The 24942-nt window shown below is 34.8% G+C and overlaps 1 protein-coding gene across 1 annotated transcript in view; it reads right to left on the bottom strand.

Annotated features, from left to right (window-relative positions):
• The window catches only part of SCFD1 (sec1 family domain containing 1), a 113543-nt gene that overhangs the window by 46844 nt on the left and 41757 nt on the right, over positions 1–24942 (bottom strand). Inside the window, exons 11-14 of the mRNA XM_065905847.1 lie at positions 19257–19396; positions 17419–17509; positions 16728–16801; positions 15874–15955 (exon numbers count right to left, since the gene is read on the bottom strand). Of these exons, the coding sequence (XP_065761919.1) occupies positions 15874–15955; positions 16728–16801; positions 17419–17509; positions 19257–19396 (387 nt within the window). The remainder of the gene's footprint in view (positions 1–15873; positions 15956–16727; positions 16802–17418; positions 17510–19256; positions 19397–24942) is intronic.

The raw sequence follows: 24942 nt of genomic DNA, 5'->3' as shown, positions 1-24942 counted from the left end.
GAACTGTGTGTGTTTAGTCACTCAGTCGTGTCCAACTCTTTGTGACCCCATGGACTGCAGTCCGCCAGGCTCCTCTGTCCATGGGGATTCTACAGGCAAAAATACTGGAGTGAGTTGCCATGCCCTCCTCCAGGGGATCTTCCCAACACAGGGATCGAACCAAGGTCTCCTGCACTGCAGGCGGATTATCTACCAATCTAGGCCACCAGGGAAGCCCTATGTTAACATAAATATTAGACCGGGAAAGCCTAATTATCTGTAGAATAAAGCCAAGATTGGAAGGGGGAAGGAGATAAAATAAGGCGCTAGTCTGTCAGGGCCTCACAATCTGCTCCAGCCAACTTTTCTGTTTTACCACTATTCACCAGGTTCAGTTCCCTCTAGCCACATCAATTAACTCACTGACTTTCCATTAAAAGTAGTGAATGCTTTTAATCCTCAAGGCTTGGGTTTGAATTATTCTCTTAGCTTTTTTAGAAAACATTTCTCCTCCATCATCTGCCCAGTGAATTCTACTAATTTTTCAAGGTCTAGCATCTTTGCAGCTTCTCTATAACTTTGAACCTCTGTTTCTTCCCTTTCCTGCTCCTTCCCCATCTCCTTCTTCACTTCTCCATAATAGCAATGATTACATCACATTACTCTCTTTGGTTTACATACCCTTCTAGAACTATAAACTTCCTAGAGTGTTTCTAATTAATTGTTTAACCCTAGGAATCTAACAAAGCACCTGTCTCGTAGCAAAATATATGTCAAATTTCTAAGCTAACAGCAAGACATGTACAGATCAAGTAATCATCTTTAAAAGTTATGAAAGTAGATAAATGAACTTCCAGAAGTGAAAAATTCAGAGAATCAAGCTTTAGTGATTTAATAGATAAAATTAAGTATGCTAAATGCCATAATGGAATCTAATGTGTGTACCTACATAAATGAAGAAACATGGCTCACTTAGACTCATTTTGCTCTTCCTGACGTATTAAGGTATCCACATTTTAACTTCTAATGAACAATGGAAGCAGAATTTTAAAAAAGTTAATCTGACGGCTAATGGCTAGACATTCTTTTGAAGGTGATAATGTTCTAAAATTGCCTTGTGATTATGGTTGTGTAACTGTGAATATAGTAAAAACCACTAAATTGTATGCTTTAAAAAGGTGAACTGTATGTTATGTGAACTATATTTCCATAAAGGAGTTAAATAAAAATCATATGGCATTTCAATATAGTGACTGGGAAGGAGCCTCATGGGGGAGGGAAAGGAATGAAGTAAAGATTTTCTAACCTGCATAAGAGAACTAGTATCTGTTCAATATCTAGTATGTGCAAGGCACTTTACTTACAGCTATGGCTTTCAAATGTTTTTAAACAGAGAACCTCAGGACCCTCTTTCTCAAACCAAATCTTCTGCAGAACCCTAAACATAAAATAGATACAAGTGACCAATTAAATGTCTCTATTGAGTCTAGGGTACCAGAGAACTGTGTTTAAAAGCTACAAAATCAGATTATCTCATTTAACTCTCCAGACAACACTATGAACAAGGAATTATTAGTCCCATTTTAAAGATGAAGAAACAGACACAAAGAAACATAAATTTATTCAAGGTTACCAGAGTAGAAGTAGTAGAGAGTTGAGATTCAAATCCAGGCCAGATTCCATATACACCACAGATAAACAGTAGGGAAAATTACATTTTCCTCAAGAACAATTTATTGCTTCCTTTGTATACGCTTTATGAAAGAAAGTATATTTGTCAATTAGTATCTATTTGTTTTTTTGGTAATACACATAATTTACATATATGTGGTGAATTTGTCCAGAGATATAATAATCTATAGGTCCTTTCTCAATTTCTTAAAAAAGGGAAAATACTAAGAGAAACAACTTCTGTCTCAAAGATTGGTATTTCTTGTACAATATGGATTCAGAGAACACAAATTGGATAATGAGAGTTACATGGAAAATAAGACAAATTAAAAATATAAAGCAAAATAACAAGGTCAAGATAATAAACTATTTTTGGTAGCTTCAATAAATATCAAGAACAAATGAACAAGAAGGGAATATTATAGAACAACAAAGGACTATCTGTAGAAAACAAATTATATCTAGTGATATAAACTCCGAGAGTCATGAATTTTCTAAAAATCCCTTTAGAAGAGCTAAGGGAAGAATGTGATTTAAAAAAAATAATAAAAAACTCTATAAAGTTCTTCTACAATCAGGAGGATATTTTTTCATTTTTCAGTACACTGTGTCAACACTTGTATCAAATTAACCATATATATATGTATTTTATATATATTAGCCAACTAAATGTACTGAATTGTTATTTACCTGTAATTGGGTTTATCATTTTGTTAATCTAAAAGAACATATAGAGTATGTGTATGTGTATGGTATTTTTCAACTGGCAACAGCCAATAGCCTGTTGAGTTTAAAAAGAAGAAAAGAAAGGGCATTTCTAAAAATTCTTGAGTCATTTGCGGTGTATGAGTAGTATTTCTTTTGAGAACCCATAACCCAGGAAGATCTACTGATGACCCACACAAGACACAGAAGGAATTCCTTTTTCTTTCCTGTAATTAGGTTTTCTAATTTCCTTTTTTTTTTTTTTTTTTTTTAACCATTCCTCTGTTTATTCTAGTTACAGGCAGCACCTATTCACTGCTAGCTACAATTCACAAGTCTCCCCTCAGTCTATGATTGGATGACGACAAAATTAAGAGTGGTATTTCTTGGGCTTCCCTTGTCTCCAAGCCCCAATTCTAGAGTCAGCAGTGAAATACAAGATGAGATTAGATAGTTACCCTTCCTTTCACTATTAAGAATCCCAATATTTTTCTCCTTGAACTTCTTACAGGAGGGAGAAGAGATGATAAACCCTTCTTTGCTATAACACATAAGAAATATCTCATATTATGAATTAAATAGGGTTGGTAGGACACTTTAATGTCTACAGGCAAGTATATCCTTAAGCTAAAATGAACTTAGAACTATACTTCTAAGATACGACCTGATCTTAACTAAAGATTCTTCATACTCTAGTAGCCTTTTCTTGTCCTTTCTTTCTTCTTTAAATGTGTAGTTTCTAGCATCATCCAGAACTATATTTAGATAATTTTTCCCCTAGGTTAAAAGCATCTCTATGCTATATTATAATAGTCTGTGGTCTATATATGTCACTAAAGTCTACTTTTATTCTACAATAAAAAAATACTTAAAACAAATCTGTGCCCATAAACTTGATAACCTAGATGAAATGAAGCAATTCCTTGAAAGACAATCTATCAAAACTCACTTTATGGAGTGACCTGGCCTATATTATTAAAGAAACTGATCAATAATAGCCTCCCAAAATAGAAAGAATTAGGTCTAGGTGAGTTCACTAGTGAAGTCTACCAAACATTTAAGAAGAAATCATTCCAATTCTCTACAATCGCTCCCAGAAAACAGAATGAGAATAAACTAGATGCTCTCTTGCTAAGATAGGAACATGGTAAAGATGTTCCCGCTCACACTCTTATTCAACACTGTACTAGAAGTGCTAGCTGATGCAATAAACTAAAAAAAGAAAAGGAAATAAAAAGTCTACAGATTATGAAGAAAGAATAGAATTATCTTTGTTTGCAGATGACACAATTGTCTATGTAGAAAATCTCCAGGAAACACAAAAAATATCTCCTGGGAACTAATAAGTGATTACAGCAAGGTTGTAGACTACAAGGTTAATATATAAAAGTTGACTGCTTTCCAATATACTAACAATGAACAATTGAAACTGAAATGAAAGCATAATACCATTTTCATTAGTACTCCAAAAAATAAATGAAGTGACATTTCTTATTTATGAATAGGTAGACTCATTATTGTCAAGATGTCTGTTCTTTCTACTTAATCTATAGATTCAACATAATTCCAATCAAAATTCCAGCAAGTTATTTTGTGGATATTGACAAACTCATTTTAAGGCTTATATGGAGACATGAAATACCCAGAATAGCAAACACAGTATTGAAGGAGACAAAAAAAGATGGAGGACTGACAATACCTGAATTTTAATACTTAACTTAAAAGTTACAGTGATTAAGACAGTGGGGTGTTTGTGGGGGGAAAAAAAAAAGATAAATATATCGATGAGGGTACAGAAACAGACCCAAGCAAATATATGACTAATCTTTGACAGAAGAGTTCAACTCAATGGAGAAAGGACAGTCTTTTCAACAAATGGTGGAGGAACAACTGGACATGCACATGCAAAAGGAAAAAAAAAAAAAAGAGACGCATACCCTACACCTTTTACAAACGTTAACTCAAATGGATCACAGACCTAAATGTAAAATGCAAAACTAAAACTCCTAAAAGGTACCAGGAGAAATTTTAGATGACCTGTGTAGAGAGATGATTTTTTAGATACAACACCAAAGGCATGATCCATGACAGAAATAATTTAAAAGCTGGACTTGATTAAAATTAGAGGTCTCTGTTCTGTGAAAGATACTACTAATTAGTAGAGAATGAGAGGACAAGCCAGAGAAGTGTTAAGATAATTGCAAAAGACAACTATATTAAAGAATTTTCCCTCTGAAAATACAAAGAACTCTTAAAATTCAACAATAAAAAACAAAACATGATTAAAAATGGGCCAAAGACCTGACATTTCATGAAAGATACAGAGATGACAAGTAAGCATACGAAAACATGCTCCACATCAGATCATACTGGAAAAATGAAAATTAAAATAAGATACACTGCACACCTATCAGAAGGGCTAAAATCCAACACAGGCAACACCAGACATTGGTGAAGATATGAAGCAACAGGAACTCTCATTCACTGCTGATGGGAATGCAAAATGGTAAAGTCATCCTGTGTGAGAGTTTGGCAGTTTTTCTTTTTACAATTCTAAAAAAACTCTTGCCATGTGATCCAGCAATTATGTTCTTACATATTTACCGAAAGAAGCTGAAAACTTATGTCAACCCCATGGATGTTTATAGCAGCTTTATTCATAAACACCAGAAGTTGAGAACAACCAAAATGCACTGCAATAATTGAATGAAAAACAAACTATGGTACATTCAGACAATGGATTATTAGTTAACAATAAAAAGAAATGAGCTATTATGCCATGAAAAGACATGGAAGGGTCTTAAATGCATTTAACTAAGTAAAAGATTACTCTAGATCACTCACCTAGAGCCAGACATCTTGTGGACTGTGAAGTCAAGTGGGCCTCAGGAAGCATCACTACGAACAAAGTTAGTGGAGACAATAGAATTCCAGCTGAGCTATTTCAAATCCTAAAAGATGATGCTGTTAAAGTGCTGAACTCAATATGCCAGCAAATTTGGAAAATTCAGCAGTGGCCACAGGACTGGAAAAGGTCAATTTTCATTCCAATCCCAAAGAAAGGCAATGCCAAAGAATGCTCAAACTACTGCACAATTGCACTCACCTCACACGCTAGTAAAGTAATGCTCAAAATTCTCCAAGCCAGGCTTCAACAGTATGTGAACCGTGAACTCCAGATGTTCAAGCTGGATTTAGAAAAGGCAGAGGAACCAGAGATCAAATTGCCAACATCCATGGGATCATCAAAAAAACAAGAGAATTCCAGAAAAATATCTACTTTTGCTTTACTGACTATGCCAAAGCCTTTGACTGTGTGAATCACAACAAACTGTGGAAAATTCTTCAAGAGATGGGACTACCAGACCACCTGATCTGCCTATTGAGTAACTTGTATGCAGGTCAGGAAGCAAGAGTTAGAACTGGACATGGAACAATAGACTGGTTCCAAAAGGGAAAGAAGTACGTCAAGGCTGTATATTGTCACCCTGCTTATTTAACTTATGTGCAGAGTACCTCATGAGAAATGCTGGGCTGGAGGAAGCACAAGCTGGAATCAAGATTGCCAGGAGAAATATCAATAACCTCAGATACGCAGATAACACTACCATTACAGCAGAAAGCAAAGAGGAACTAAAGAGCCTCTTGATGAAGGTGAAAGAGGAGAATGAAAAAGCTGGCTTAAAAGACAACATTCAGAAGACTGAGATGGCATATGGTCCCATCATTTCATGGCAAATAGATTGGGAAACAATGGAAATAGTGAGAGACTTTATTTTTGGGGGCTCCAAAATCACTGCGGATGGTGACTGCAGTCATGAAATTAAAAGATGCTTGCTCCTTGGACGAAAAGCGATGATGAACCTAGACAGCATATTAAAAAGCAGAGACATTACTTTTTTGACAGAGGTCCATCTAGTCAAAGCTATGGTTTTTCGAATAGTCATGTATGGATGTGAGAGTTGGATCATAAAGGAGGTTGAATGCTGAAGAATTGATGCTTTTGAACTGTGGTATTGGGGAAGACTCTTGAGAGTCCCTTGGAGAGCAAGGAGGTCAAACCAGTCAATCCTAAAGGAAATCAACCCTGAATATTCATTAGAAGGATGGATGCTGAAGCTCCAATATTTTGGCCACCTGATGCAAAGAGCTGACTCACTGGAAAAGACCCTGATGCTGGGAAATACTGAAGGCAGGAGGAGAATGGGATGCAACAGGATGAGATGGTTGGATGGCATCACCAACTGGATGGGCATGAGTTTGAGCAAGCTCCGGGAGATGGTGAAGGACAGGGAAGCCTGGCAGGCTGCAGTCCATGGGGTCACAAAGAGTTCATATGACTGAGCAACAAAAGTAAAAGAAACCACTTTGAAAAAGCTACGTACTCCAGTGCTTCCAACTGTGAAAACAATACTGTGGAGAGAACAAAAAGATCAGTGATTGTCAGGGATGTGTGGGGAGGGAGGGAAGGATATACAGAGGCACACAGGATTTTAGAGCAGCTGAAACTATTTAGTATGGTATCTTAATGATGGATGCATGTCATCATTGCATCATTTTGACATTTATCAAAAACCATAGAATGTACAACACAAAAGAGGGAAGCTTAATGTAAACTACAGACTTTAGTTAGTATTATATTAATACTGGGTTATTAACTGTAACAAATATACCATATTAATGCAAGATATTAATAACAGGGGAAAGTAGGGATGGGTGGGTATGAGGGTATATAGAAACACTCTACTATTCACTCATTTTTCTGCAAACATAATACTGCTCTAAAAAAACAAAGCCTATTAATTAAAACAAAAACTAAAACCAAAAGAAGACATGTATCTAATGGAAAACAAAAGAGAGGGCCACATTTAATAAAGTATGTGCAATATCTTGGGAATATATGTGTAGCTTTGAATAAAAACATCTTTCACTTTTACTTCTTCATAGATATTATATAAAATAATTCAAATGAAAGGAAAACAATATAGATATGATTCTGTATGTGCTCAAATGTTAGCTTTAGGAGTATAGTCATATTAATAATGAATACACAGAATATATAATCATATATATTTGTAAGTATTCATGTTGGCTGTTATAGTCAATTTTTCTTGAGATATTCAGTGGTATTTCAACATAATTGACTTAATAAAAATCCATTATTTAAAAAAGTATACTTGTTTTATGAAACAATTTAAATGTTGACTACTAAATTTTCATTTCCTCTTTAAGCATTCATGGACATAAAATGTTAGGCCCACTGAGGATTTTTTAAATCAATAAACACACATTTGAATGGTCAAATACTTTAGTAAGACAACTGGGGTTCCTTACTTCTACTTCTTGTTCATCTGTTTAAATTACTTCTGAACCTAAGATTACTCCAAAAGGATTATAAAAGAGCAAAATCATTCTCATTACATTTCTGTTGGCTATGTCTTAAGGAACTACAGTACAGCGACAGGGTACGGGGTTTAAAAGTTAAAAGTCAAAGTTCAATTTCAGGCTCTGGCAGTTGGTTTCATGTCTTCAGTATCTCTGAGATTCATTTTCCTCTGAAGAATGAGGGAATACATCTATTACGTTAAATTACCTGATATATAGGTACACAAAAAAGTTTGTTCTCTTTAAAAGGAAAAAAAACTCACATCACATGTTTTTTTCAAAGATCATGATCTGAGGATGTTACATTTGAAATTAAAATATTTGTGAAGTAATAAAGCACTCTATAAGGCACTATAGTAAAAACAAGATCATTTACATAGTATCTTAAAATATATGTTATTTATAAGGTACTCTAGTACTCACATAACAATCAAGATGTCAATGTTTTCACTGGTTTAAAATAAGGACCATCTATAGAACTGTAGATTATAGGTGATCAGTAAGTACAGACGAAAGAAAGCCAAAATAGCACTATCAGAAGTTAAGTAAAAGAATGCAAAATTCTTTAAGTCATTTCTTTAAATGAGGTATTCTTGCCTTTACTTGATAAACTGAGTTGGACTGAAACAGAGTAACAATGATAAATGGCAGAGCAAAAACAAATTACAAGACAAAATACAAAGAGTTTCAGGTATGAGTTCCAGCTCTGCCATTAACTAGGGAATAGTTTATCTTTTTTGGAGGTAAGAGGTATATCTTACTTCCTTCACTGATTAAATGAAGAATATTTCACAAAATATGTTCTGCAGAGTGCTAGTTCTTATAGCTGGTTGTTAAGAAATAACCCCTAAAAGTATTCCAAAGTCAACAGTTTTAAGTTTTTTTTAAATGTTTTTAAAATGCATATATTACGCGGCATTATGAATCTCCAAGAGGAAGATACAGCACATTTTACTTCTAACTTTATCTAAACAAAGAAGAAACCTATCTTGTGGAATCTGCTAAGAACTCTGTCTCAAGGTTCCTTCTAGTCCTAAGTTCCACAGGAGGTTTGTGAAGGACTCTGGAAAATGGGGGCCACAGGACGGAGGAGTTATAAGGGCAATGTTTGATTTTCTACTTTGTAGTCTGATTTGTAAACCCCTGGTGTTTATGAATTATTCTCTATTCTGTTATTCTATGTGCTGTCATTGTAAGTGACCTTAAATTCTGTAGAACAAGTCAAGGTATAAATAAATAAAATGTGAGATATCTATTTAAAAAGTTACAGAATGCATCCGTCCTCTCCTTTTATTTTAAACATCTGAGACTGTTCTTCACAAGTCTGCTGCTACTCTGTGTTTAACCTACAGCATATTCTTAAAAGTGAAGAGACTGAAAAAAAAAATCCTGGGTTTACCCACTCACAAACTGTGTAGCATATCCTCTGTTTCTTGCTATTCTATGTCATTTAAGCTGTAAGGCCAAAAATTCACATTACCAAAATTAGTCTTTGGTTTTCTCAATTACTTAATAAAAATCTGTTTTCTTGTTTATAGACCATCTAAAGTAGGTGAACGCTAAGCATTGAATTTTTCACTTTTATCAAAGTAAAATAACATATAAAACACAGAATTTGGTAAGTTTTAACATAAATATATACCCATGAAACCGTGTACACAATCCAGATAGTGAACATATCATTCACATCAGTTAAGGAAATCCTCTCACTGTAAACACTCTCCTTTGGCTCTCCAACACCATTCTTCATGTCCTACCTTCCGTGACTGTAGATTAGCCTGCATTTTTCTGAGTTATATGTAAACACAACAATAGATCATGCGCTCTTTTTTATGTAGCTTCTTTCACTCAGTGTAATTACTCCGAGATTCATCCAGTACATACTATTGTATGTATTAATAGTACCTCCTTTTTAATTGTTGAATAGTAGCCCACTGTACTGATATACTGGACTTTGTTTACTCAGTTAGCCTGTTGATAGACATTTGACGGACTTCCAGGTTCGGGCTATGACAAAGAGCTGCTATGAATATTCATGTATTATGAATATATTTGCTTTCATTTATCTTGAGTACACTTAGGAGTAGAATGGCTGGAGCACATGATGGATTTATGTTTAACATTTTAAGAAACAGAGATACTGTTTTCCAAAGTGGGTGTACCATTTTACATTTCTACCAGCAAAATATGAGAGTTCTAGTTCTTCTGCATACTTGCCAAAGGCTGACATGATCAATATTTTAAATTTTAGACATTTTGATAGAAATGCAGAGGTATCTCACTATGGTTTTAGTTTGTTATTTTTCTAATGATTGTTGATGTTGAACTTATTCATCACTCAGATATCTTTTTCAGTCAAATCTTTGTTCAAATTTTTTGCCCTTTTAACAACTGGGTTGTGCATTTTCTCTATTGAGTTGTAAGAAGTCTTTAATTCTTTGAATTTAACCTTTATGACTCTACTGAGTCTTGCTAATGACAAATCTGATAGTGGTAAAGCGAGCAAAGAGCAAGAGAAAGGTAATTCCACACTTCGTTTTTTGAAGATGTGAAAGAAGTCTCCAGAAACTCAGCGTGAGAAACTGAAAGATACTTCACACATTCAAGAGCTGTCTTTGGTCATACTAGGAGTAAAGAAAATTTCTTTAAGTTCTGATAATGACTAATCTTATTTGGGATGAAAAGAGGTAGAAGATGGTGACAGTCTGTCCATTGGGGACTTCTGCTATAAGATATATTTTCTTCTGCCTTGAAGAAAAGACAGCAAGGTCATATGAACATTCGCTCAGTAGTATACTGGATAAAAGATCATTTAAAACAGATTAGTCAAAATCCAGACAGAGAAATGTTCTGATTTACAGGATAGTACAATTTCTTCCCTACTGTGATCAGGAGAGCAGTGATCAGTTAATCAAAGTCAGTTATTGCAAAGAAAAAAAAGGGGGGGGATTTCCCTGGTAGTCCAGTGCTTAAGAATCTGCCTGCCAATGCAGGGCACATGGGTCCAATCCATGATCCGGGAATATTCCACATCCCAGGGGTCAACCTGTGAGCTGCAATGACTGAGCTCTTGTGCTACAATTACCGAAGCCTGTGCGCCCTAGAGTCCGTGCTCTGCAACAAAGGAATCCACCACAATCAGAAACCCACGTGCCTCCACTAGAAAGTACCCCCCCCTGCATGCCACAACTAGAGAACGTCTGCAAGCATCAATGAAGACCCAGCATAGCCAAAAGAAAAAATAAAAAAGGACCTGGCTGTATATACATGTTTAAACACTACAATTTAACTTAAGATCTAAAACATATAATTGTCTGTCAGTTTTGATGTAGACTCAAGACCCTTCCCTTGAGTACTGAGGTTCATGGACTGAAATTTTTTTCTTTCCTGCATAATGCACATGTATAAGTGATCAGTTATAACTTCAAGTTTCTTTGAAGAAGTGGAAGTGGAAATGAAGTCAGTCAGTTGTGTCTGACTCTTTGTGACCCCATGGGCTGTAGCCCAACAGGCTCCTCCGTTCATGGGATTTTCCAGGCAAAAGTACTGGAGTGGGTTGCCATATGAAATAAGATACAAAAATTTATAAATGTTTACAATTACAACATAAAGCAATTCTAGTTCTTTCAAGATTTTTCAATGTTTTACAGTTGTCTGACCCCTGCCACCGCTACTAAACTAAGTAATAATTAAATCACCACCTTCACTGAGTCTAAGGCAGGTAACTTAGTTTTAGAGAAACAAACCTCTTTTCCTACTTATACCACTGACATAAATAGACTGGAATCAAATACAAACAAAAAACTCAACTTGCAAAAAACACCAGATGTCACATTTAGCATGGCAATAATGTGGTCAGTAACTGCTGTTTCCGAGGGAACAAAGGGCATTGGTTAATTTGATGTGCTGATCAGCAGGATCAGTTCAGTTTCTACTTTATTTTGAAAGTTTACTTTCCCCTAAGAAAGATAAAGAAGTTGGACCAAAGAAGAATAAGTCCCCTGAAGGAGGTGCTCTAGTTAAAAATTAGCATTGCTAGCAAGAGCTAAGTCTTGCTCAGTGTGTATAGAGCTAGGTCAGTACATGTTTGCTTGATCAGAGGATGTCTTTAGACCTAACTCAGTACCTCTTAACTTTCTCCACAAGAGGCAGCAAAACAGAAATGAAGATTCAGCACCAATAATCCACAAGAGCTTATTAACGGCTTATTCTTGGCCAGCTACCTCGGTAAGGCGCATTCAGATGTGAGAGTTCTTCCTCCCAAGTGGGAGCACTATGGGAAAGAGCATGCATGCCATTTCTCTCTCTTCTACGCTGACTTACATATAGGTGACTTTTCCTTTTCTTAGGTTTCTGATGCTAGAAAATAATTAATTACGGGTGGCTATGCAGCTGAGACAGTAATCATTAAAATATACTGAAATCTGTCTACAAATTTAAGTAATTTCAGAATCCATTCCCTAACAACCAACAAGTGGGGGTAAAATCTTATTTGTATTAGAAATGAAAAAACTGCTGGGACTTCCCTGGTGATCCAGTGGTCAGGAATCTACCCTGCAATGCAGAGGACACAGGTTAGATCAATGGTGGTGAACGAAGACCCCACATGCCTTGGAGCAACTAGGCTCCCGTGCCACAGCTAGAGAATCTGTCTGCCACAGGGAAACTTCCTTTACAATCCACATTTTACTCTTAACCTATTAAACCAAAGCTGACTACTCAAGCCACTAAAATCTTTAGAATAGCAATAAATTTACGTGATAATATTTGTCAAAGTTGTCACAAACTGCTGTGCTGCCAAACATCAACTGCTGGATAACTGCCAGGACTTCTAAAGAGATTAACTTCTTCTAGTATTCTGCTTTAGAAAATGATCTAAAGAAATATAAGCAGCAGCTATAAACTAAACATCCCCAAATAAGAAATACGCAAAATTGCAATAAAGACAATTACCAAGAGATGTGTTCTGAGATCTCTGCATGAAGAGTCATAATATTCTTGCTAATAATAACAATACTAATAATAAATAAATATTTACTGCTTCGGTGAATGAATGTTTACAAAGAAGTGAAGCCCAGATGGTCAACAAATTCTACTAAAGAGTAAGAGATATTGGAGAAAAATACTTTTAAAATTATTATTAACATTATATAGCCAGAGGCAGATGGTGTAACATAAAAATGGCACAAATAAACGTATCATTTTGAAGTAAATATTTAACTTGGAAATTTAGTAATTATAAAAAGCTATAAGAGAAAATTTTATAACTATGAGTAATGAGAATAATTGGAAGCAACACCATTTACCTGCTAGCTTTGACATAGGAGAATAAAGAGATGTTTAATTAAAACAGGACTCTTCTCAAAAACACTGCAATTTTTCTATGCTAACAGAATTTCTAATATCAGGATAACTCAGAGTATGTGGCTTAATAAATACAATTATAATTTATATGCAAATATTTAAAATAAATATGCTCCCGTATCTATGATTTAAAAAACAAAAAAACTTCTGGTATTAATTGGGTTTCCTAGAATGATCCAACAAGGAACATGGTGTCTCATACATGAAATTTTCCCTCTGCAAGTAAATGACCTTATATAATGTCCTTTATAGTTTCTTTATATCAGATCCTATTATGGTGTCTTCCTTGAGTTATAGCACAAAAATTATTTCAAACTATGTAGCTTTTATATGTAACTACTTAACACCCTGAATGACAAATTAGTTTCTTAGTATAAGATGCTCTGCTTATTGGCAATCCAGGAAGAAACAAGTTCTTTTATAGAGAGCCAAGCAACCAGGTCTGAAAGAGGAAATTTTGGGTCAGGCATGGTGATATAATAAAATTTATCAGACAGATGGCATCCATTAGGACAAACTGATGCACAGCTCATATAAAATTGTAAATAAGCATCATAAAGAATTTCATAGGTAAATTTTTTCTTAAAAAATACCATTCTCCACTTAGGTATAATAACCATCTTCCAGAAATCATCATTCCTCAACACTCCTCAGACCATTCTCTAGTTGAAACATAAATCAAATCATGGCATTAACCTCCAATGACTTCCACCATACTTAAATCCCTATTTCTTTTGATCCAATAGTATTATCAACTCTTTCCCTCCTCACTATGAGTACATCAGTCATCTTCTAGGTGCTCTAAAATAGTAAATTTGTCTTGCCTTAAGGCCATGCAGCACTTATTCCCTCTGCCTGAAATGGGTGGCCCTGAGATTTTCACTAACTGGCTCCTTTGTGTGATTCAGGTCTCGACTCAATCATCATCTCATCAAAGGCAACCTCACTTCCTCTAGAACAGCCCTCTGAGCCACTGTCTATCACCTCACATCACCCTCTTTTGGTGTTTTCACACCACCTAAATGCCATGCTTTCTAACTGCTTACTTTGCTTTTTGTTAATATAAGATTAGCTCCAAAAGAAAGAACTTGCCCATCTTGTTTACCATGTAATATCTACGGCCCAGCACAATACCCACAGAGCCGTTTAATAAACACAATTGAGTAAATTACTTTACCCAGAATTTTCTCAAACCATAAACTCTAGTTTTTGATCTAGAGTATATTCATATAAATCTGTGGCAGGATAGTGTTTGTAAAGTTTTATGAATAAGATGAAAATGTGCACTTTCCATTGGTATGATAATATGTTTTTAAATACTTTAGGTTACACAATTCAGTTTGGAAGTAGTAGCTGAGTTTAGCACTTTTGTGATTTTATAGCTGTGAGAACCGCCCCCTCCAAAGAAAAACCAAAAACCCTGAAAAAACTAAAGTCAAAAAAAGTCCACAGAACAGTTTAAATCTCAAAGTAACACACAGACTATTAACAACTCTCATAAACAAACAGTATGTACTCAAAGAGCACTGGTTTAATAGATCAGAATATCTTGATTACAAAACTACAGTTTAGCTGATGTAAACTAGAACTTATATTTTGTTTTAAAACAACATATTTTTGTTTAACTTTTTATATTAGCTTTGTAAGCAAAGCCTGTCTTTTCTGAGTGAAGGAAATCACTGAATATAGCTTCTCTGTTACATTCCACCAGTTATATATATTATCTTCACTGGAGACAATGACCTCAGGTAAAAAAATGAGCAGCCTTTTTCCACTTTACAGAGCTGCAACATATGGAAGCTATCATCAGATATCATCTACAGACTGCACAATTACATTTCTATTCCTGTAGGTATATGAAAATAGCAAGATCAAAATCAAGAAGTGGAACAAAGAAAAAAATCAGGTGTCAGCTTAACAGAAATTATGCAGGTTTAAATTCTATGATGTACAATGATGAAATCTATCTATATTAGCTCCTTTCTAGTGCTCTAAGACTTTTAAAATCATTAAAAATGTTTAATCCCCTTTTCCATAAATATAAGTTATCAAAACGTTTGACAGACAGCAAGTATATTCAATTTTACACTGCTTTTTTAAATGTATCATCTCAAACGGAATGCAGGGGTCAGCAGTAACTACATTCTGGTATATCACCAATCTGTCAATGGGATTCAGTTCCATGTCCAGAGAATAAATGACAATAGAATACTGATGAATGGATTAAATCAAAATGATATGGAGTTATGAATAAAGTAACGAGAAAAAATAATGATAGACAACATACAGGATTATCCAATACATTTGTTTCAAAATCACAGTATAGTGGGAGATAGTAAGAAGCTACAAGGCTAACAGACTAATCTTAAACTAAAATGTTCAGAACCAAGTTGCATTTCATTATGTGATGTTATCAACGTATTTCAGATAGTACTATAGTAAAGCGGTGTCTAAACCTGAATTACTGATGTTTAGATACAAATCTATTATTAACAAAGTAGTACACGTAGAGGCATTATTAAGGCAGTGAAACATAATAAAAATATCACAGGTGCTAAGTTCTCTTTACTGAATGTGTGACCTTGGGCAAATCACTAACCTTCCTCGATTGGTTTCCTCACGTGCAAAAATGAAGGTAATAATGCTGCCTTCAATAATTATAACTCAACCTTACAGTTAGGGCTCAATGAGACAGTGAATAAGAATCTTAAAAGTCTAAACCCTACAAAATCAGTAGTTACACTGAAAGGAGGGAGACGCTAAATTTACCTTTATATGTTCTAAAACAGCGGTGGCAACGTTTGTATGGAGATCAATAAGTCTTTTTTTTTCAAGGAGTTCTGGCAAAGAGCTACAAGTATCAAAAAATTGAAAATTAACCGTTAAATTTTCTAAGGAAATGACATAAATTTTAATAAAATTCAAACCTGGGTGTTTCCTCTGAGGAAATTTGGAATAGTAAAACAGGGCCAAAATTACATGTCAAACTATCAACTGAACTTAATCTCTAGGCTTGAACATATACAGTATTTACACTTTAATACAGTTGAAATGCTTCTTATTTTAAAATAATCTGCCTCCCAAATATCATCATTCTATCATTTCACTTTCTAATTCCAAAACTTGGAGGTTTAGAATAAAATCAGAAATGGACAAATTTTACCTATATTTCTAAAACATGAAATTCTCTCTCCTTGATGGTATTTAAAGTATCCAAAAGATACTGCTTAAACTTTAGCTAACATAGTAACAGCAGCAACAATAAAATTAATAATAACTCACCTTACCTTATCATCAATACTGTCTCAGTGACAAAATGACTCCCATTACACAATTCTAACTAGCAAAAGAAACAAATGATCTGCTATATAAAGGATTCATGTTGGTAACTGGCAGAAAACAAGAAAATTCTGTAAAGCAGCAATCCTTCAATTAAAAAATTAAAAAAATAAAGGAGGGAACTCAAGTCAGTTTGAATACAGTAAAAACACAATTCAGTTCTTTGGACTTAGAGGTATATGCTATTACTATTCCCTATCATGAAAAATATTTATCGATTTTTTAACTTCCAATATAAATCATATCAACAGAAAGATTTCAAAGAGGATATACGGCTTACTCACCTAACAGCTGATGTTAGCTTAGCAGTATTGTCAGAGAGCATACTTATGGCTCCTTCATCTTCGCCTTCCAGTCCCTGGGAAGGAAAAAGAGGTCCCAGTAACTACTCAGAAATCCCAAGCCAAAGCACTGATTTTCAACAATATATTCCTAGAATCACTGATAAACAGTAGTAAGATTTAGATCACCCAGAATAATAATTCTTCCCCTCTTAAGGAGCAAGCATCTGCATTTTTGACAGTTATAGAAAAGTTCTAGTCACCACCAACCTAATGAATGGTTGGATGACTAAAAAGGAAGCATCTAGCATTTTCAGATAAAGAAATAGGTCCAGAGACCTGTTACAGGTCACTACATATAGTAATAAACAGAGCTGAAATTTGAAGTGGGATCAAAGTATAGTACAATGAGCAGCACTAAAACATACATGTCTAAACTAAACTCACATATATTTTTTTCAAATCATAAATTTGTATTGGTTTTTTTTTAAATGTTCCCTCTACTCCTCAGAACTTAAGATTTCTTTTTTAAAAAAATATTTTATGTAACAATCTTTTATGAGAACAATTTTTTTTTTGTCATTAAAGCAATGAAAGGTCTTGAATTTTTATAAGGGAAAAAAGTTAACCTCTTCTTCCTTCTAGATGTCCTCCTGCTTCCCTTATATTTCCACGAAAGCAAACAGAATCTTACCATAATGCTTTTAAGTCGTTTAACCTCATCTTCCTGTGCTCTGTAAGACTCTAGTTCTTGCTGAACTGATTCTGCGACTTCTGGGAATGGACTAAAACAGTTTGGCAGAAGAGGAATTATAAGATTAAAAGATTGACTTTTGTGTGAATCTTGAAACATATACAATGAGGATTGTTTTAAACGTACCCATTTATATTTGCATATATTTTATATACAACATAGGCAGAAAACATTAGGATAAATCAAACTACATTTTCTTGTGATATCTATTTACATTCTAAATACTACTTTAAAATGTATATCATAATACTTATATATGTAAACAAATTTAAACTGTATTTCTTTTTACTGACTGTATCGATTTTTCTTCACCTTTAGCTATTATAAAAAATAAAAAGATATTTAAGTGACTGAAAAACAAAAGAAGAGAAGCATGGTACATCAAAGACCAACTAAATATTATGACCCATAACACAGTGCCAAAGGGTCCATGTAACTACAAAGATGTATCAAAAAAATATTACATGCAGGTAACAGTGAAAAAAACCTTTCAAATCTGTAAATTTGATACGTAGACCACCACTGGTAAAAACAGAATGTAGGCCAGTTTTGCTGGTCCAACCCCTGATATCTCCTCAGTATGTACAGTTTAGAGGCAATTTCCATAGACTACAGATACAACTCATCTGCAATCATTGACCAACTCAGGCAGAAACTGTCATGCAGTGTTAATCCTGAATGTATCTAGATGAGTATGTGTTGACCATGAAATAGTTCCTAACATAAGTATTTTTCATCTACAGCCTGATGGGAGGCCAGAAGCTTTCTCTCTTTTAAGGAAAAAAATGGGTCACTTCTCAACAAGCAATAAAACAAAAACTTTTCCCCATTCCTCCACTCTGATACTTGATAACACTTCATTAATGATCAGCAAAGAAATGACAAAATCTGAAATGACTGTGAGGAACACAGTCCAGTTTTACATACAAATGTAGGCCCTAACTGAGGTCCAGAGGAGTCTGTTGGCAAAAGATAGCAGCGAGCAGGTAAAATGTTCTGGCTGACCCTTAAAATTTCTAGTACCTTTAGGTCTCAGAGCTGACAGACAATGATCACTGCCTGCATTTACTGAGAGATTACTGTATGCCAAAGGAGTTAAGTGACTTCCCTGTAGCTCAAGACAGTAAAGAATCTGACTGCAATGCAGGAGACCTGGGTTCGACCCCTGGGTTGGGAAGATCCTCTGCAGAAGGGAATGGCTACCCACTCCAATTTTCTTGCCCGGAGAACCCCATGGACAGAGGAACCTGGCGGGCTACACATGGGAACAAATGGCAAATTGCTACAATTTTTTCACCTATTATTACTAATGTACTTTGAATAAAACTGGTTTTCAGGCTTAAGTATTTTCTCCACAGATAGCTAAAATTGGATTTGTCCGAAGGCAAGCAAGGAACAAAAAGGGTAAATCACACCTTGATGTTTCCCAATCACTGAAACCAATCTTAATAAAAGGCAGAAATAGTGCTACAGAGGGTCAGTGGGGACAGAAATGAAATTTAGAAAGACTATGTATAAAATCTACAAAATCATATGGAATGGACTTATTTTAAGGGAGGTGGTCCCCACAAAACAACAAAAGCAACATAAGAACTAGGAAAGTAAGCAATAATGACACAGCTCCTTAGACTATTTAATTTACAGTTCTTATTCATTGCGTAGATGAACCACTATGACTGGTTTTGATTTTTTTTTAAATCAAGTTCACTAAGTCAGGTGACATTTTTGCATTTTTTAAGGGGTTGAATCTTTCACTTATCAATGTTTTTCTTATTTACCTTCCTTTATGTTTCTGCCAAAATTTATCAACTGGAGTTAAATCATAAGACTTCTTGTTTTTTCTCTTTGGTCTAGCACCAGCTGGAGAATTCTCCATTCCTGAAGACTCTTCCAGGTTAACTCTGTTCAAGTGGAAATCCTAGGAAAGAGTAATCCTGTTTTAAGTAACAGTTTTCTAAGTTTAAGAACATTTCCTACAAGAAAAATAACAGACTATTGCTGCCCTATCTACTATTTCAAAAGAACTTCTTTCAACGTTTTATTACATAAAGGTACCTTTAATTGTTTACATATTTTAATTAAGCAGTAGATGTATATGATTACAATTCAAAAAATACATAAAACCATGTTAAGGTTCTTGTGTATCCTACTAGTAAAATATTTTTGCATATGTCAGTAAACAAATATCACTTAAGTTGTAAAGAATGAGATTACATTATACATATTTATATGTATACATTATACATACAAATACATACATATTTACACTCTTCTCAATTAATGTATTTAGAGCTCTTCTCTGAATATATACATCTATCTTACTTTTATCATGTCTACATAGTAGTTGAATATCTGACTCTATTTATTTGACCTAATCTCTTGATGCTAAAATTTTTCCAACAACAAACATAATCTTAAATGTAATTTTTAAACTCTTACAGGATAGTAATAGCCTGATCTGTTCCTTGATGAACTGCATTAAAAAAAAATTACAACAGAAGTTCCAATAATAATAGCATTCCCTTTTATATAAATTCTAAGAGCCACTAAGACTAGTGGTTGCTAAGCTTTTCTGTGTAGACATAATTTTACCTACTTGAGGTTTGATTTTTTCCTCCCTTCTCAAAAAACAAACATACAAAATTAATGAAGTTATCTTTTTAGTTCCTTCATGTAACAGCAATGTTTTATGGTTCAACTCTACTCTGAGGAATAGTGAACTAGAGAAAACACGGACATCATAAGTGAGTAAATGAATGATAAGCAAAATAATTCATATGGAGAAATTAACTACCATGACTGTGATAAAATCATCTTAACTCTTAAGATATAAGTGCTTAATGATTAAGCTTCTAGGTCTTAGCAAATTAAATGTAGTCAATATAATTTAATTTCCTCTTGATAGAAAAAGATCACTAATACTGTGTTTATATCCTTAAACCATACCTTATAACTTTCATGAATAAATTCGTTACAGTAGCTTACTTCCTAACCATATTCCCCGTTACATAAAAAGCCAGAGTTCAAAATATGTAAACGTCTAACTGCTAGTAGAGTAAGTAATAAGCCTATTGACAAAGAAGAGTATATTATTTCAACTTGTTAGTATTATGCCTTTCCCACAGACTCCTTAAATTATCATAGGATAAACATAACACAATATAACCCTATTTAATTCCTTTTCTCAATCCATATATTAACCTCACTTTTGCACAACAAAATCATCCATATAGGAAGAAACACAATAAATAGATGTTAACAGCTACATCTGAGAAGAACCATTGCTTTTTTTTTTCCATTTATTTTTATTAGTTGGAGGCTAATTACTTTACAATATTGTAGTGGTTTTTGTCATACACTGACATGAATCAGTCATGGATTTACATGTATTCCCCATCCCGATCCCCCTCCCACCTCCCTCTCCACCTGATTCCTCTGGGTCTTCCCAGTGCACCAGGCCCGAGCACTTGTCTCATGCATCCGGCCTGGGCTGGTGATCTGTTTCACCCTAGATAATATACATGTTTCGATGCTGTTCTCTTGAAACATCCTACCCTCGCCTTCTCCATGGTTGTTAAAAGTTATGTAACAAAACAAAGATAATGAAGAAGTGAAACATTTCTGAAGAGCTAAGCTTTATGAACTAGAATTTCCAGTGAAGTACTATTTCCATGGGGATGACACAGCTCATTCAAAATCAAAGTAATCTATTAGCAAAATTAGTGGTCTAAAAATAGGACATCATATTATTACACCTAAGTATTGATAGAATACTTAAAACACAAAATGCTAAAAGAATAAAAGAAGTTAAGAGTTTTGAGAAATAATAGTGGCAGAACATTCCCACTGTTTGCAATAATAGCCAGGCAAATAAGGAAAAGTAATTTTAGCCTTGAAAACTGGGAAATCAGAATATTCTGTGCTGTACTCAATCATGTTAAAGAAGCTGAACATTTATACACAAATAAAAGACAACAAAATCAGTTTTAACATGACAGAGTCTAATCTATTTCTACTGATATTCATATTTTCCTGACTTAGAAGACTGGACAATGGTATGCCAAATCAGCAGACAGAAATAAATTTCATTGGGAGGAAAAAAAAAAAGAAGGAAATTCCACTGGCAAGTGCTAAAAACAGAGATAAGTATTCACTGGTCTATTTCTTTCACAAGCTAAAGTAGTCCAAAAGAAATAGACAGAGCCAATATTAAAAAATTACATTTGGGTAATATATGCAACACTTATTTATGCAGAGCTGAGAATTATATCCACATGAGAAAAAAAGCCAAACAAATTAAAAGTAACTTTTATTTTGGCAAGGAATTAAGTCTCTAGATCTATCAGTTTGCAGGAAATACTGGAGAAAAGAGAAATACACTCAAATTTTACCCCACAAAGATACAATCAGCCAAATGCAGAAATGTCATGAAGCTTAAGAAAATGAGTGGGGGGGCGGTCCTAAGATGGCAGAGGAATAGAACAGAGAAACCACTTTCTCCCCCACAAATTCATTGAAAGAACATTTGAACGCTAAGCAAATTCCACGAAACAACTTCCAAATGCTGGCAGAGGACATCAGACACTCAGAAAGGCAGCCCACTGTCTTCGAAAGAAGATGAAGAAGTCTTGAGGCTACTGTAAGAATAAGACTGAAAACCAGAGGCAAGAGGGTTAAGTCTGGACACCAGAGAACTCCTGACTCCAGGGAACATTAATCAATAGGAGCTCACTAAACGCCTCCACACCTACACTGAAACCAAGCACCACCCAAGGGCCAGCAAGTTCCAAAGCAAGACATACCACACAAATTCTCCAGCAACACAGGAACGTAGCCCTGAGTGTCAATACACAGGCTGCCCAAAGTCACACCAAACCCACTGATATCTCAAAACTCACTACTGGACACTTCATTGCACTCCAGAGAGAAGAAATCCAGCTCCAGCCACCAGAACACCAATACAAGCTTCCCTAACCAGGAGGCCTTGGCAAGCAACCTGTCCAACTCCACCCACAACGAGGAACCTCCACAATAAAGAGGAACCACAAACTGCCAGAATACGGAAAGGCCACTCCAAACAGAGCAATATAAACAAGATGAAAAGGCAGAGAAATATCCAGCAGGTAAAGGAACAGGATAGAATCCACCAACCAAACCAAAGAGGAAGAGATAGGGAATCTACCTGATAAAGGATTCCAAACAATGAGAGTGAAAATGATCCCAAACCTTAAAAACAAACTGGAGTTACAGATAAATAGCCTGGAGACAAGGATTGAGAAGATGCAAGAAATGTTTAACAAGGACCTATAAGAAATAAAAAAGAGTCAATATATAATGAATAATGCAATAAATGAGATCAAAAACATTCTGGAAGGAACCAACAGTAGAATAACGAAGGCAGGAGATAGGATAAGTGAGGTAGAAGATAGAATGGTAGAAATAAATGAAGCAGAGAGGAAAAAAGAAAAAAAGAACTAAAAGAAATGAGGATAACCTCAGAGACCTCTGGGACAATGTGAAATGCCCCAACATTCGAATCATAGGAGTCCCAGAGGAAGAAGACAAAAAGAAAGGCCATGAGAAAATACTTGAGGAGATAATAGTTGAAAACTTCCCTAAAATGGGGAAGGAAATTGTCACCCAAGTTCAAGAAACCCAGAGAGTCCCAAACAGAATAAACCCAAGGCAAAACACCCCAAGACACATATTAATCAAATTAACAAAGATCAAACACAAAGAACAAATATTTAAAAGCAGCAAGGAAAAAACAACAAATAATACACATGGGGATTCCCATAAGGATAACAGCTGATCTTTCAACAGAAACTCTTCAGGCCAGAAGGGAATGGCAGGACATACATAAAGTGATGAACGAGAAAAACCTACAGCCCAGATTACTGTACCCAGCAAGGATCTCATTCAAATATGAAGGAGAAATCAAAAGCTTTACAGACAAGCAAAAGTTGAGAGAATTCAGCACCACCAAACCAGCTCTCCAACAAATGTTAAAGGATCCTCTCTAGACAGGAAACACAGAAAGGGTGTATAAACTCAAACACAAAACAACAAAGTAAATAGCAACAGGATCATACTTACCAATAATTACCTTAAATGTAAATGGGTTGACTGCCCCAACCAAAAGACAATGACTGGCTGAATGGATATAAAAACAAGACCCCTATATATGGTGTCTACAAGAGACCCACCTTGAAAAAAGGGACACATACAGACTGAAAGTGAAGGGCTGGAAAAAGATATTCCACACAAATAGAGACCAAAAGAAAGCAGGAGTAGCAATACACATATCAGATAAAATAGACTTTAAAACAAAGGTTGTGAGAAGAGACAAAGAAGGGACACTTCATAATGATCAAAGGATCAACCCAAGAAGCAGATATTAACAATTATAAATATATATGCACCCAACATAGGAGCACCACAATATGTAAGACCAATGCTAACAAGTATGAAAAGGTAAATTAACAATAACACAATAATAGGGGGAGACTTTAATATCCCACTCACACCTATGGATAGATCAATTAAGCAGAAAATTAACACGGAAATACAAACTTTAAATGATACAAAAGACCAGTTAGACCTAATTGATATCTATAGGACATTTTACCCCAAAGCAATGAATTTCACCTTTTTCTCAAGTGCACATGGAACCTTCTCCAGGATAGATCACATCCTGGGCTAAAAATCTAGCCTTGGTAAATTCAAAAAAACTGATATCATTCCAAGCATCTTTTCTGACCACAATGCAGTAAGATTAGATGTCAATTACAGGAGAAAAACTATTAAAAATTCCAACATATGGAGGCTGAACAACACGCTGCTGAATAACCAACAAATCACAGAAGAAATAAAAAAAAGAAATCAAAACATGCAAAGAAACGAATGAAAATGAAAACACAACAACCCAAAATCTATGGGACACTGTAAAAGTGGTACTAAGGGGAAGGTTCATAGCAATACAGGCTTACCTCAAGAAACAAGAAAAAAGTCAAATAACCTAACTCTACACCTAAAGCAACTAGAAAAGGAAGAAATGAAGAACCCCAGGGTTAGTAAAAGGAAAGAAGTCTTTAAAATTAGGGAAGAAATAAATGCAAATGAAACAAAAGAGACCAACAGCAAAAATCAAAAACGCAGAAAGCTGTTTCTTTGAGAAGATAAATAAAACTGATAAATCATTAGCCAGACTCATCAAGAAACAAAGGGAGAAGAATCAAATCAACAAAATTAGAAATGAAAACAGAGAGATCACAACAGACAACACAGAAATACAAAGGATCATAAGAGACTATTATCAGCAACTATATGCCAATAAAATGGACAACTTGGAAGAAATGGACAAATTCTTAGAAAAGTACAACTTTCCAAAAGTGAACCAGGAAGAAATAGAAAATCTTAAAAAACCCATCACAAGCACGGAAATTGAAACTGTAATCAGAAATC

The sequence above is a fragment of the Muntiacus reevesi genome, chromosome 15, assembly GCF_963930625.1.
Source record: "Muntiacus reevesi chromosome 15, mMunRee1.1, whole genome shotgun sequence".
Taxonomy (NCBI): Eukaryota; Metazoa; Chordata; class Mammalia; order Artiodactyla; family Cervidae; genus Muntiacus; species Muntiacus reevesi.
The sequence above is the reverse complement of the archived record's forward strand: the minus strand, read 5'-3'. Positions and strand labels throughout refer to the sequence as shown.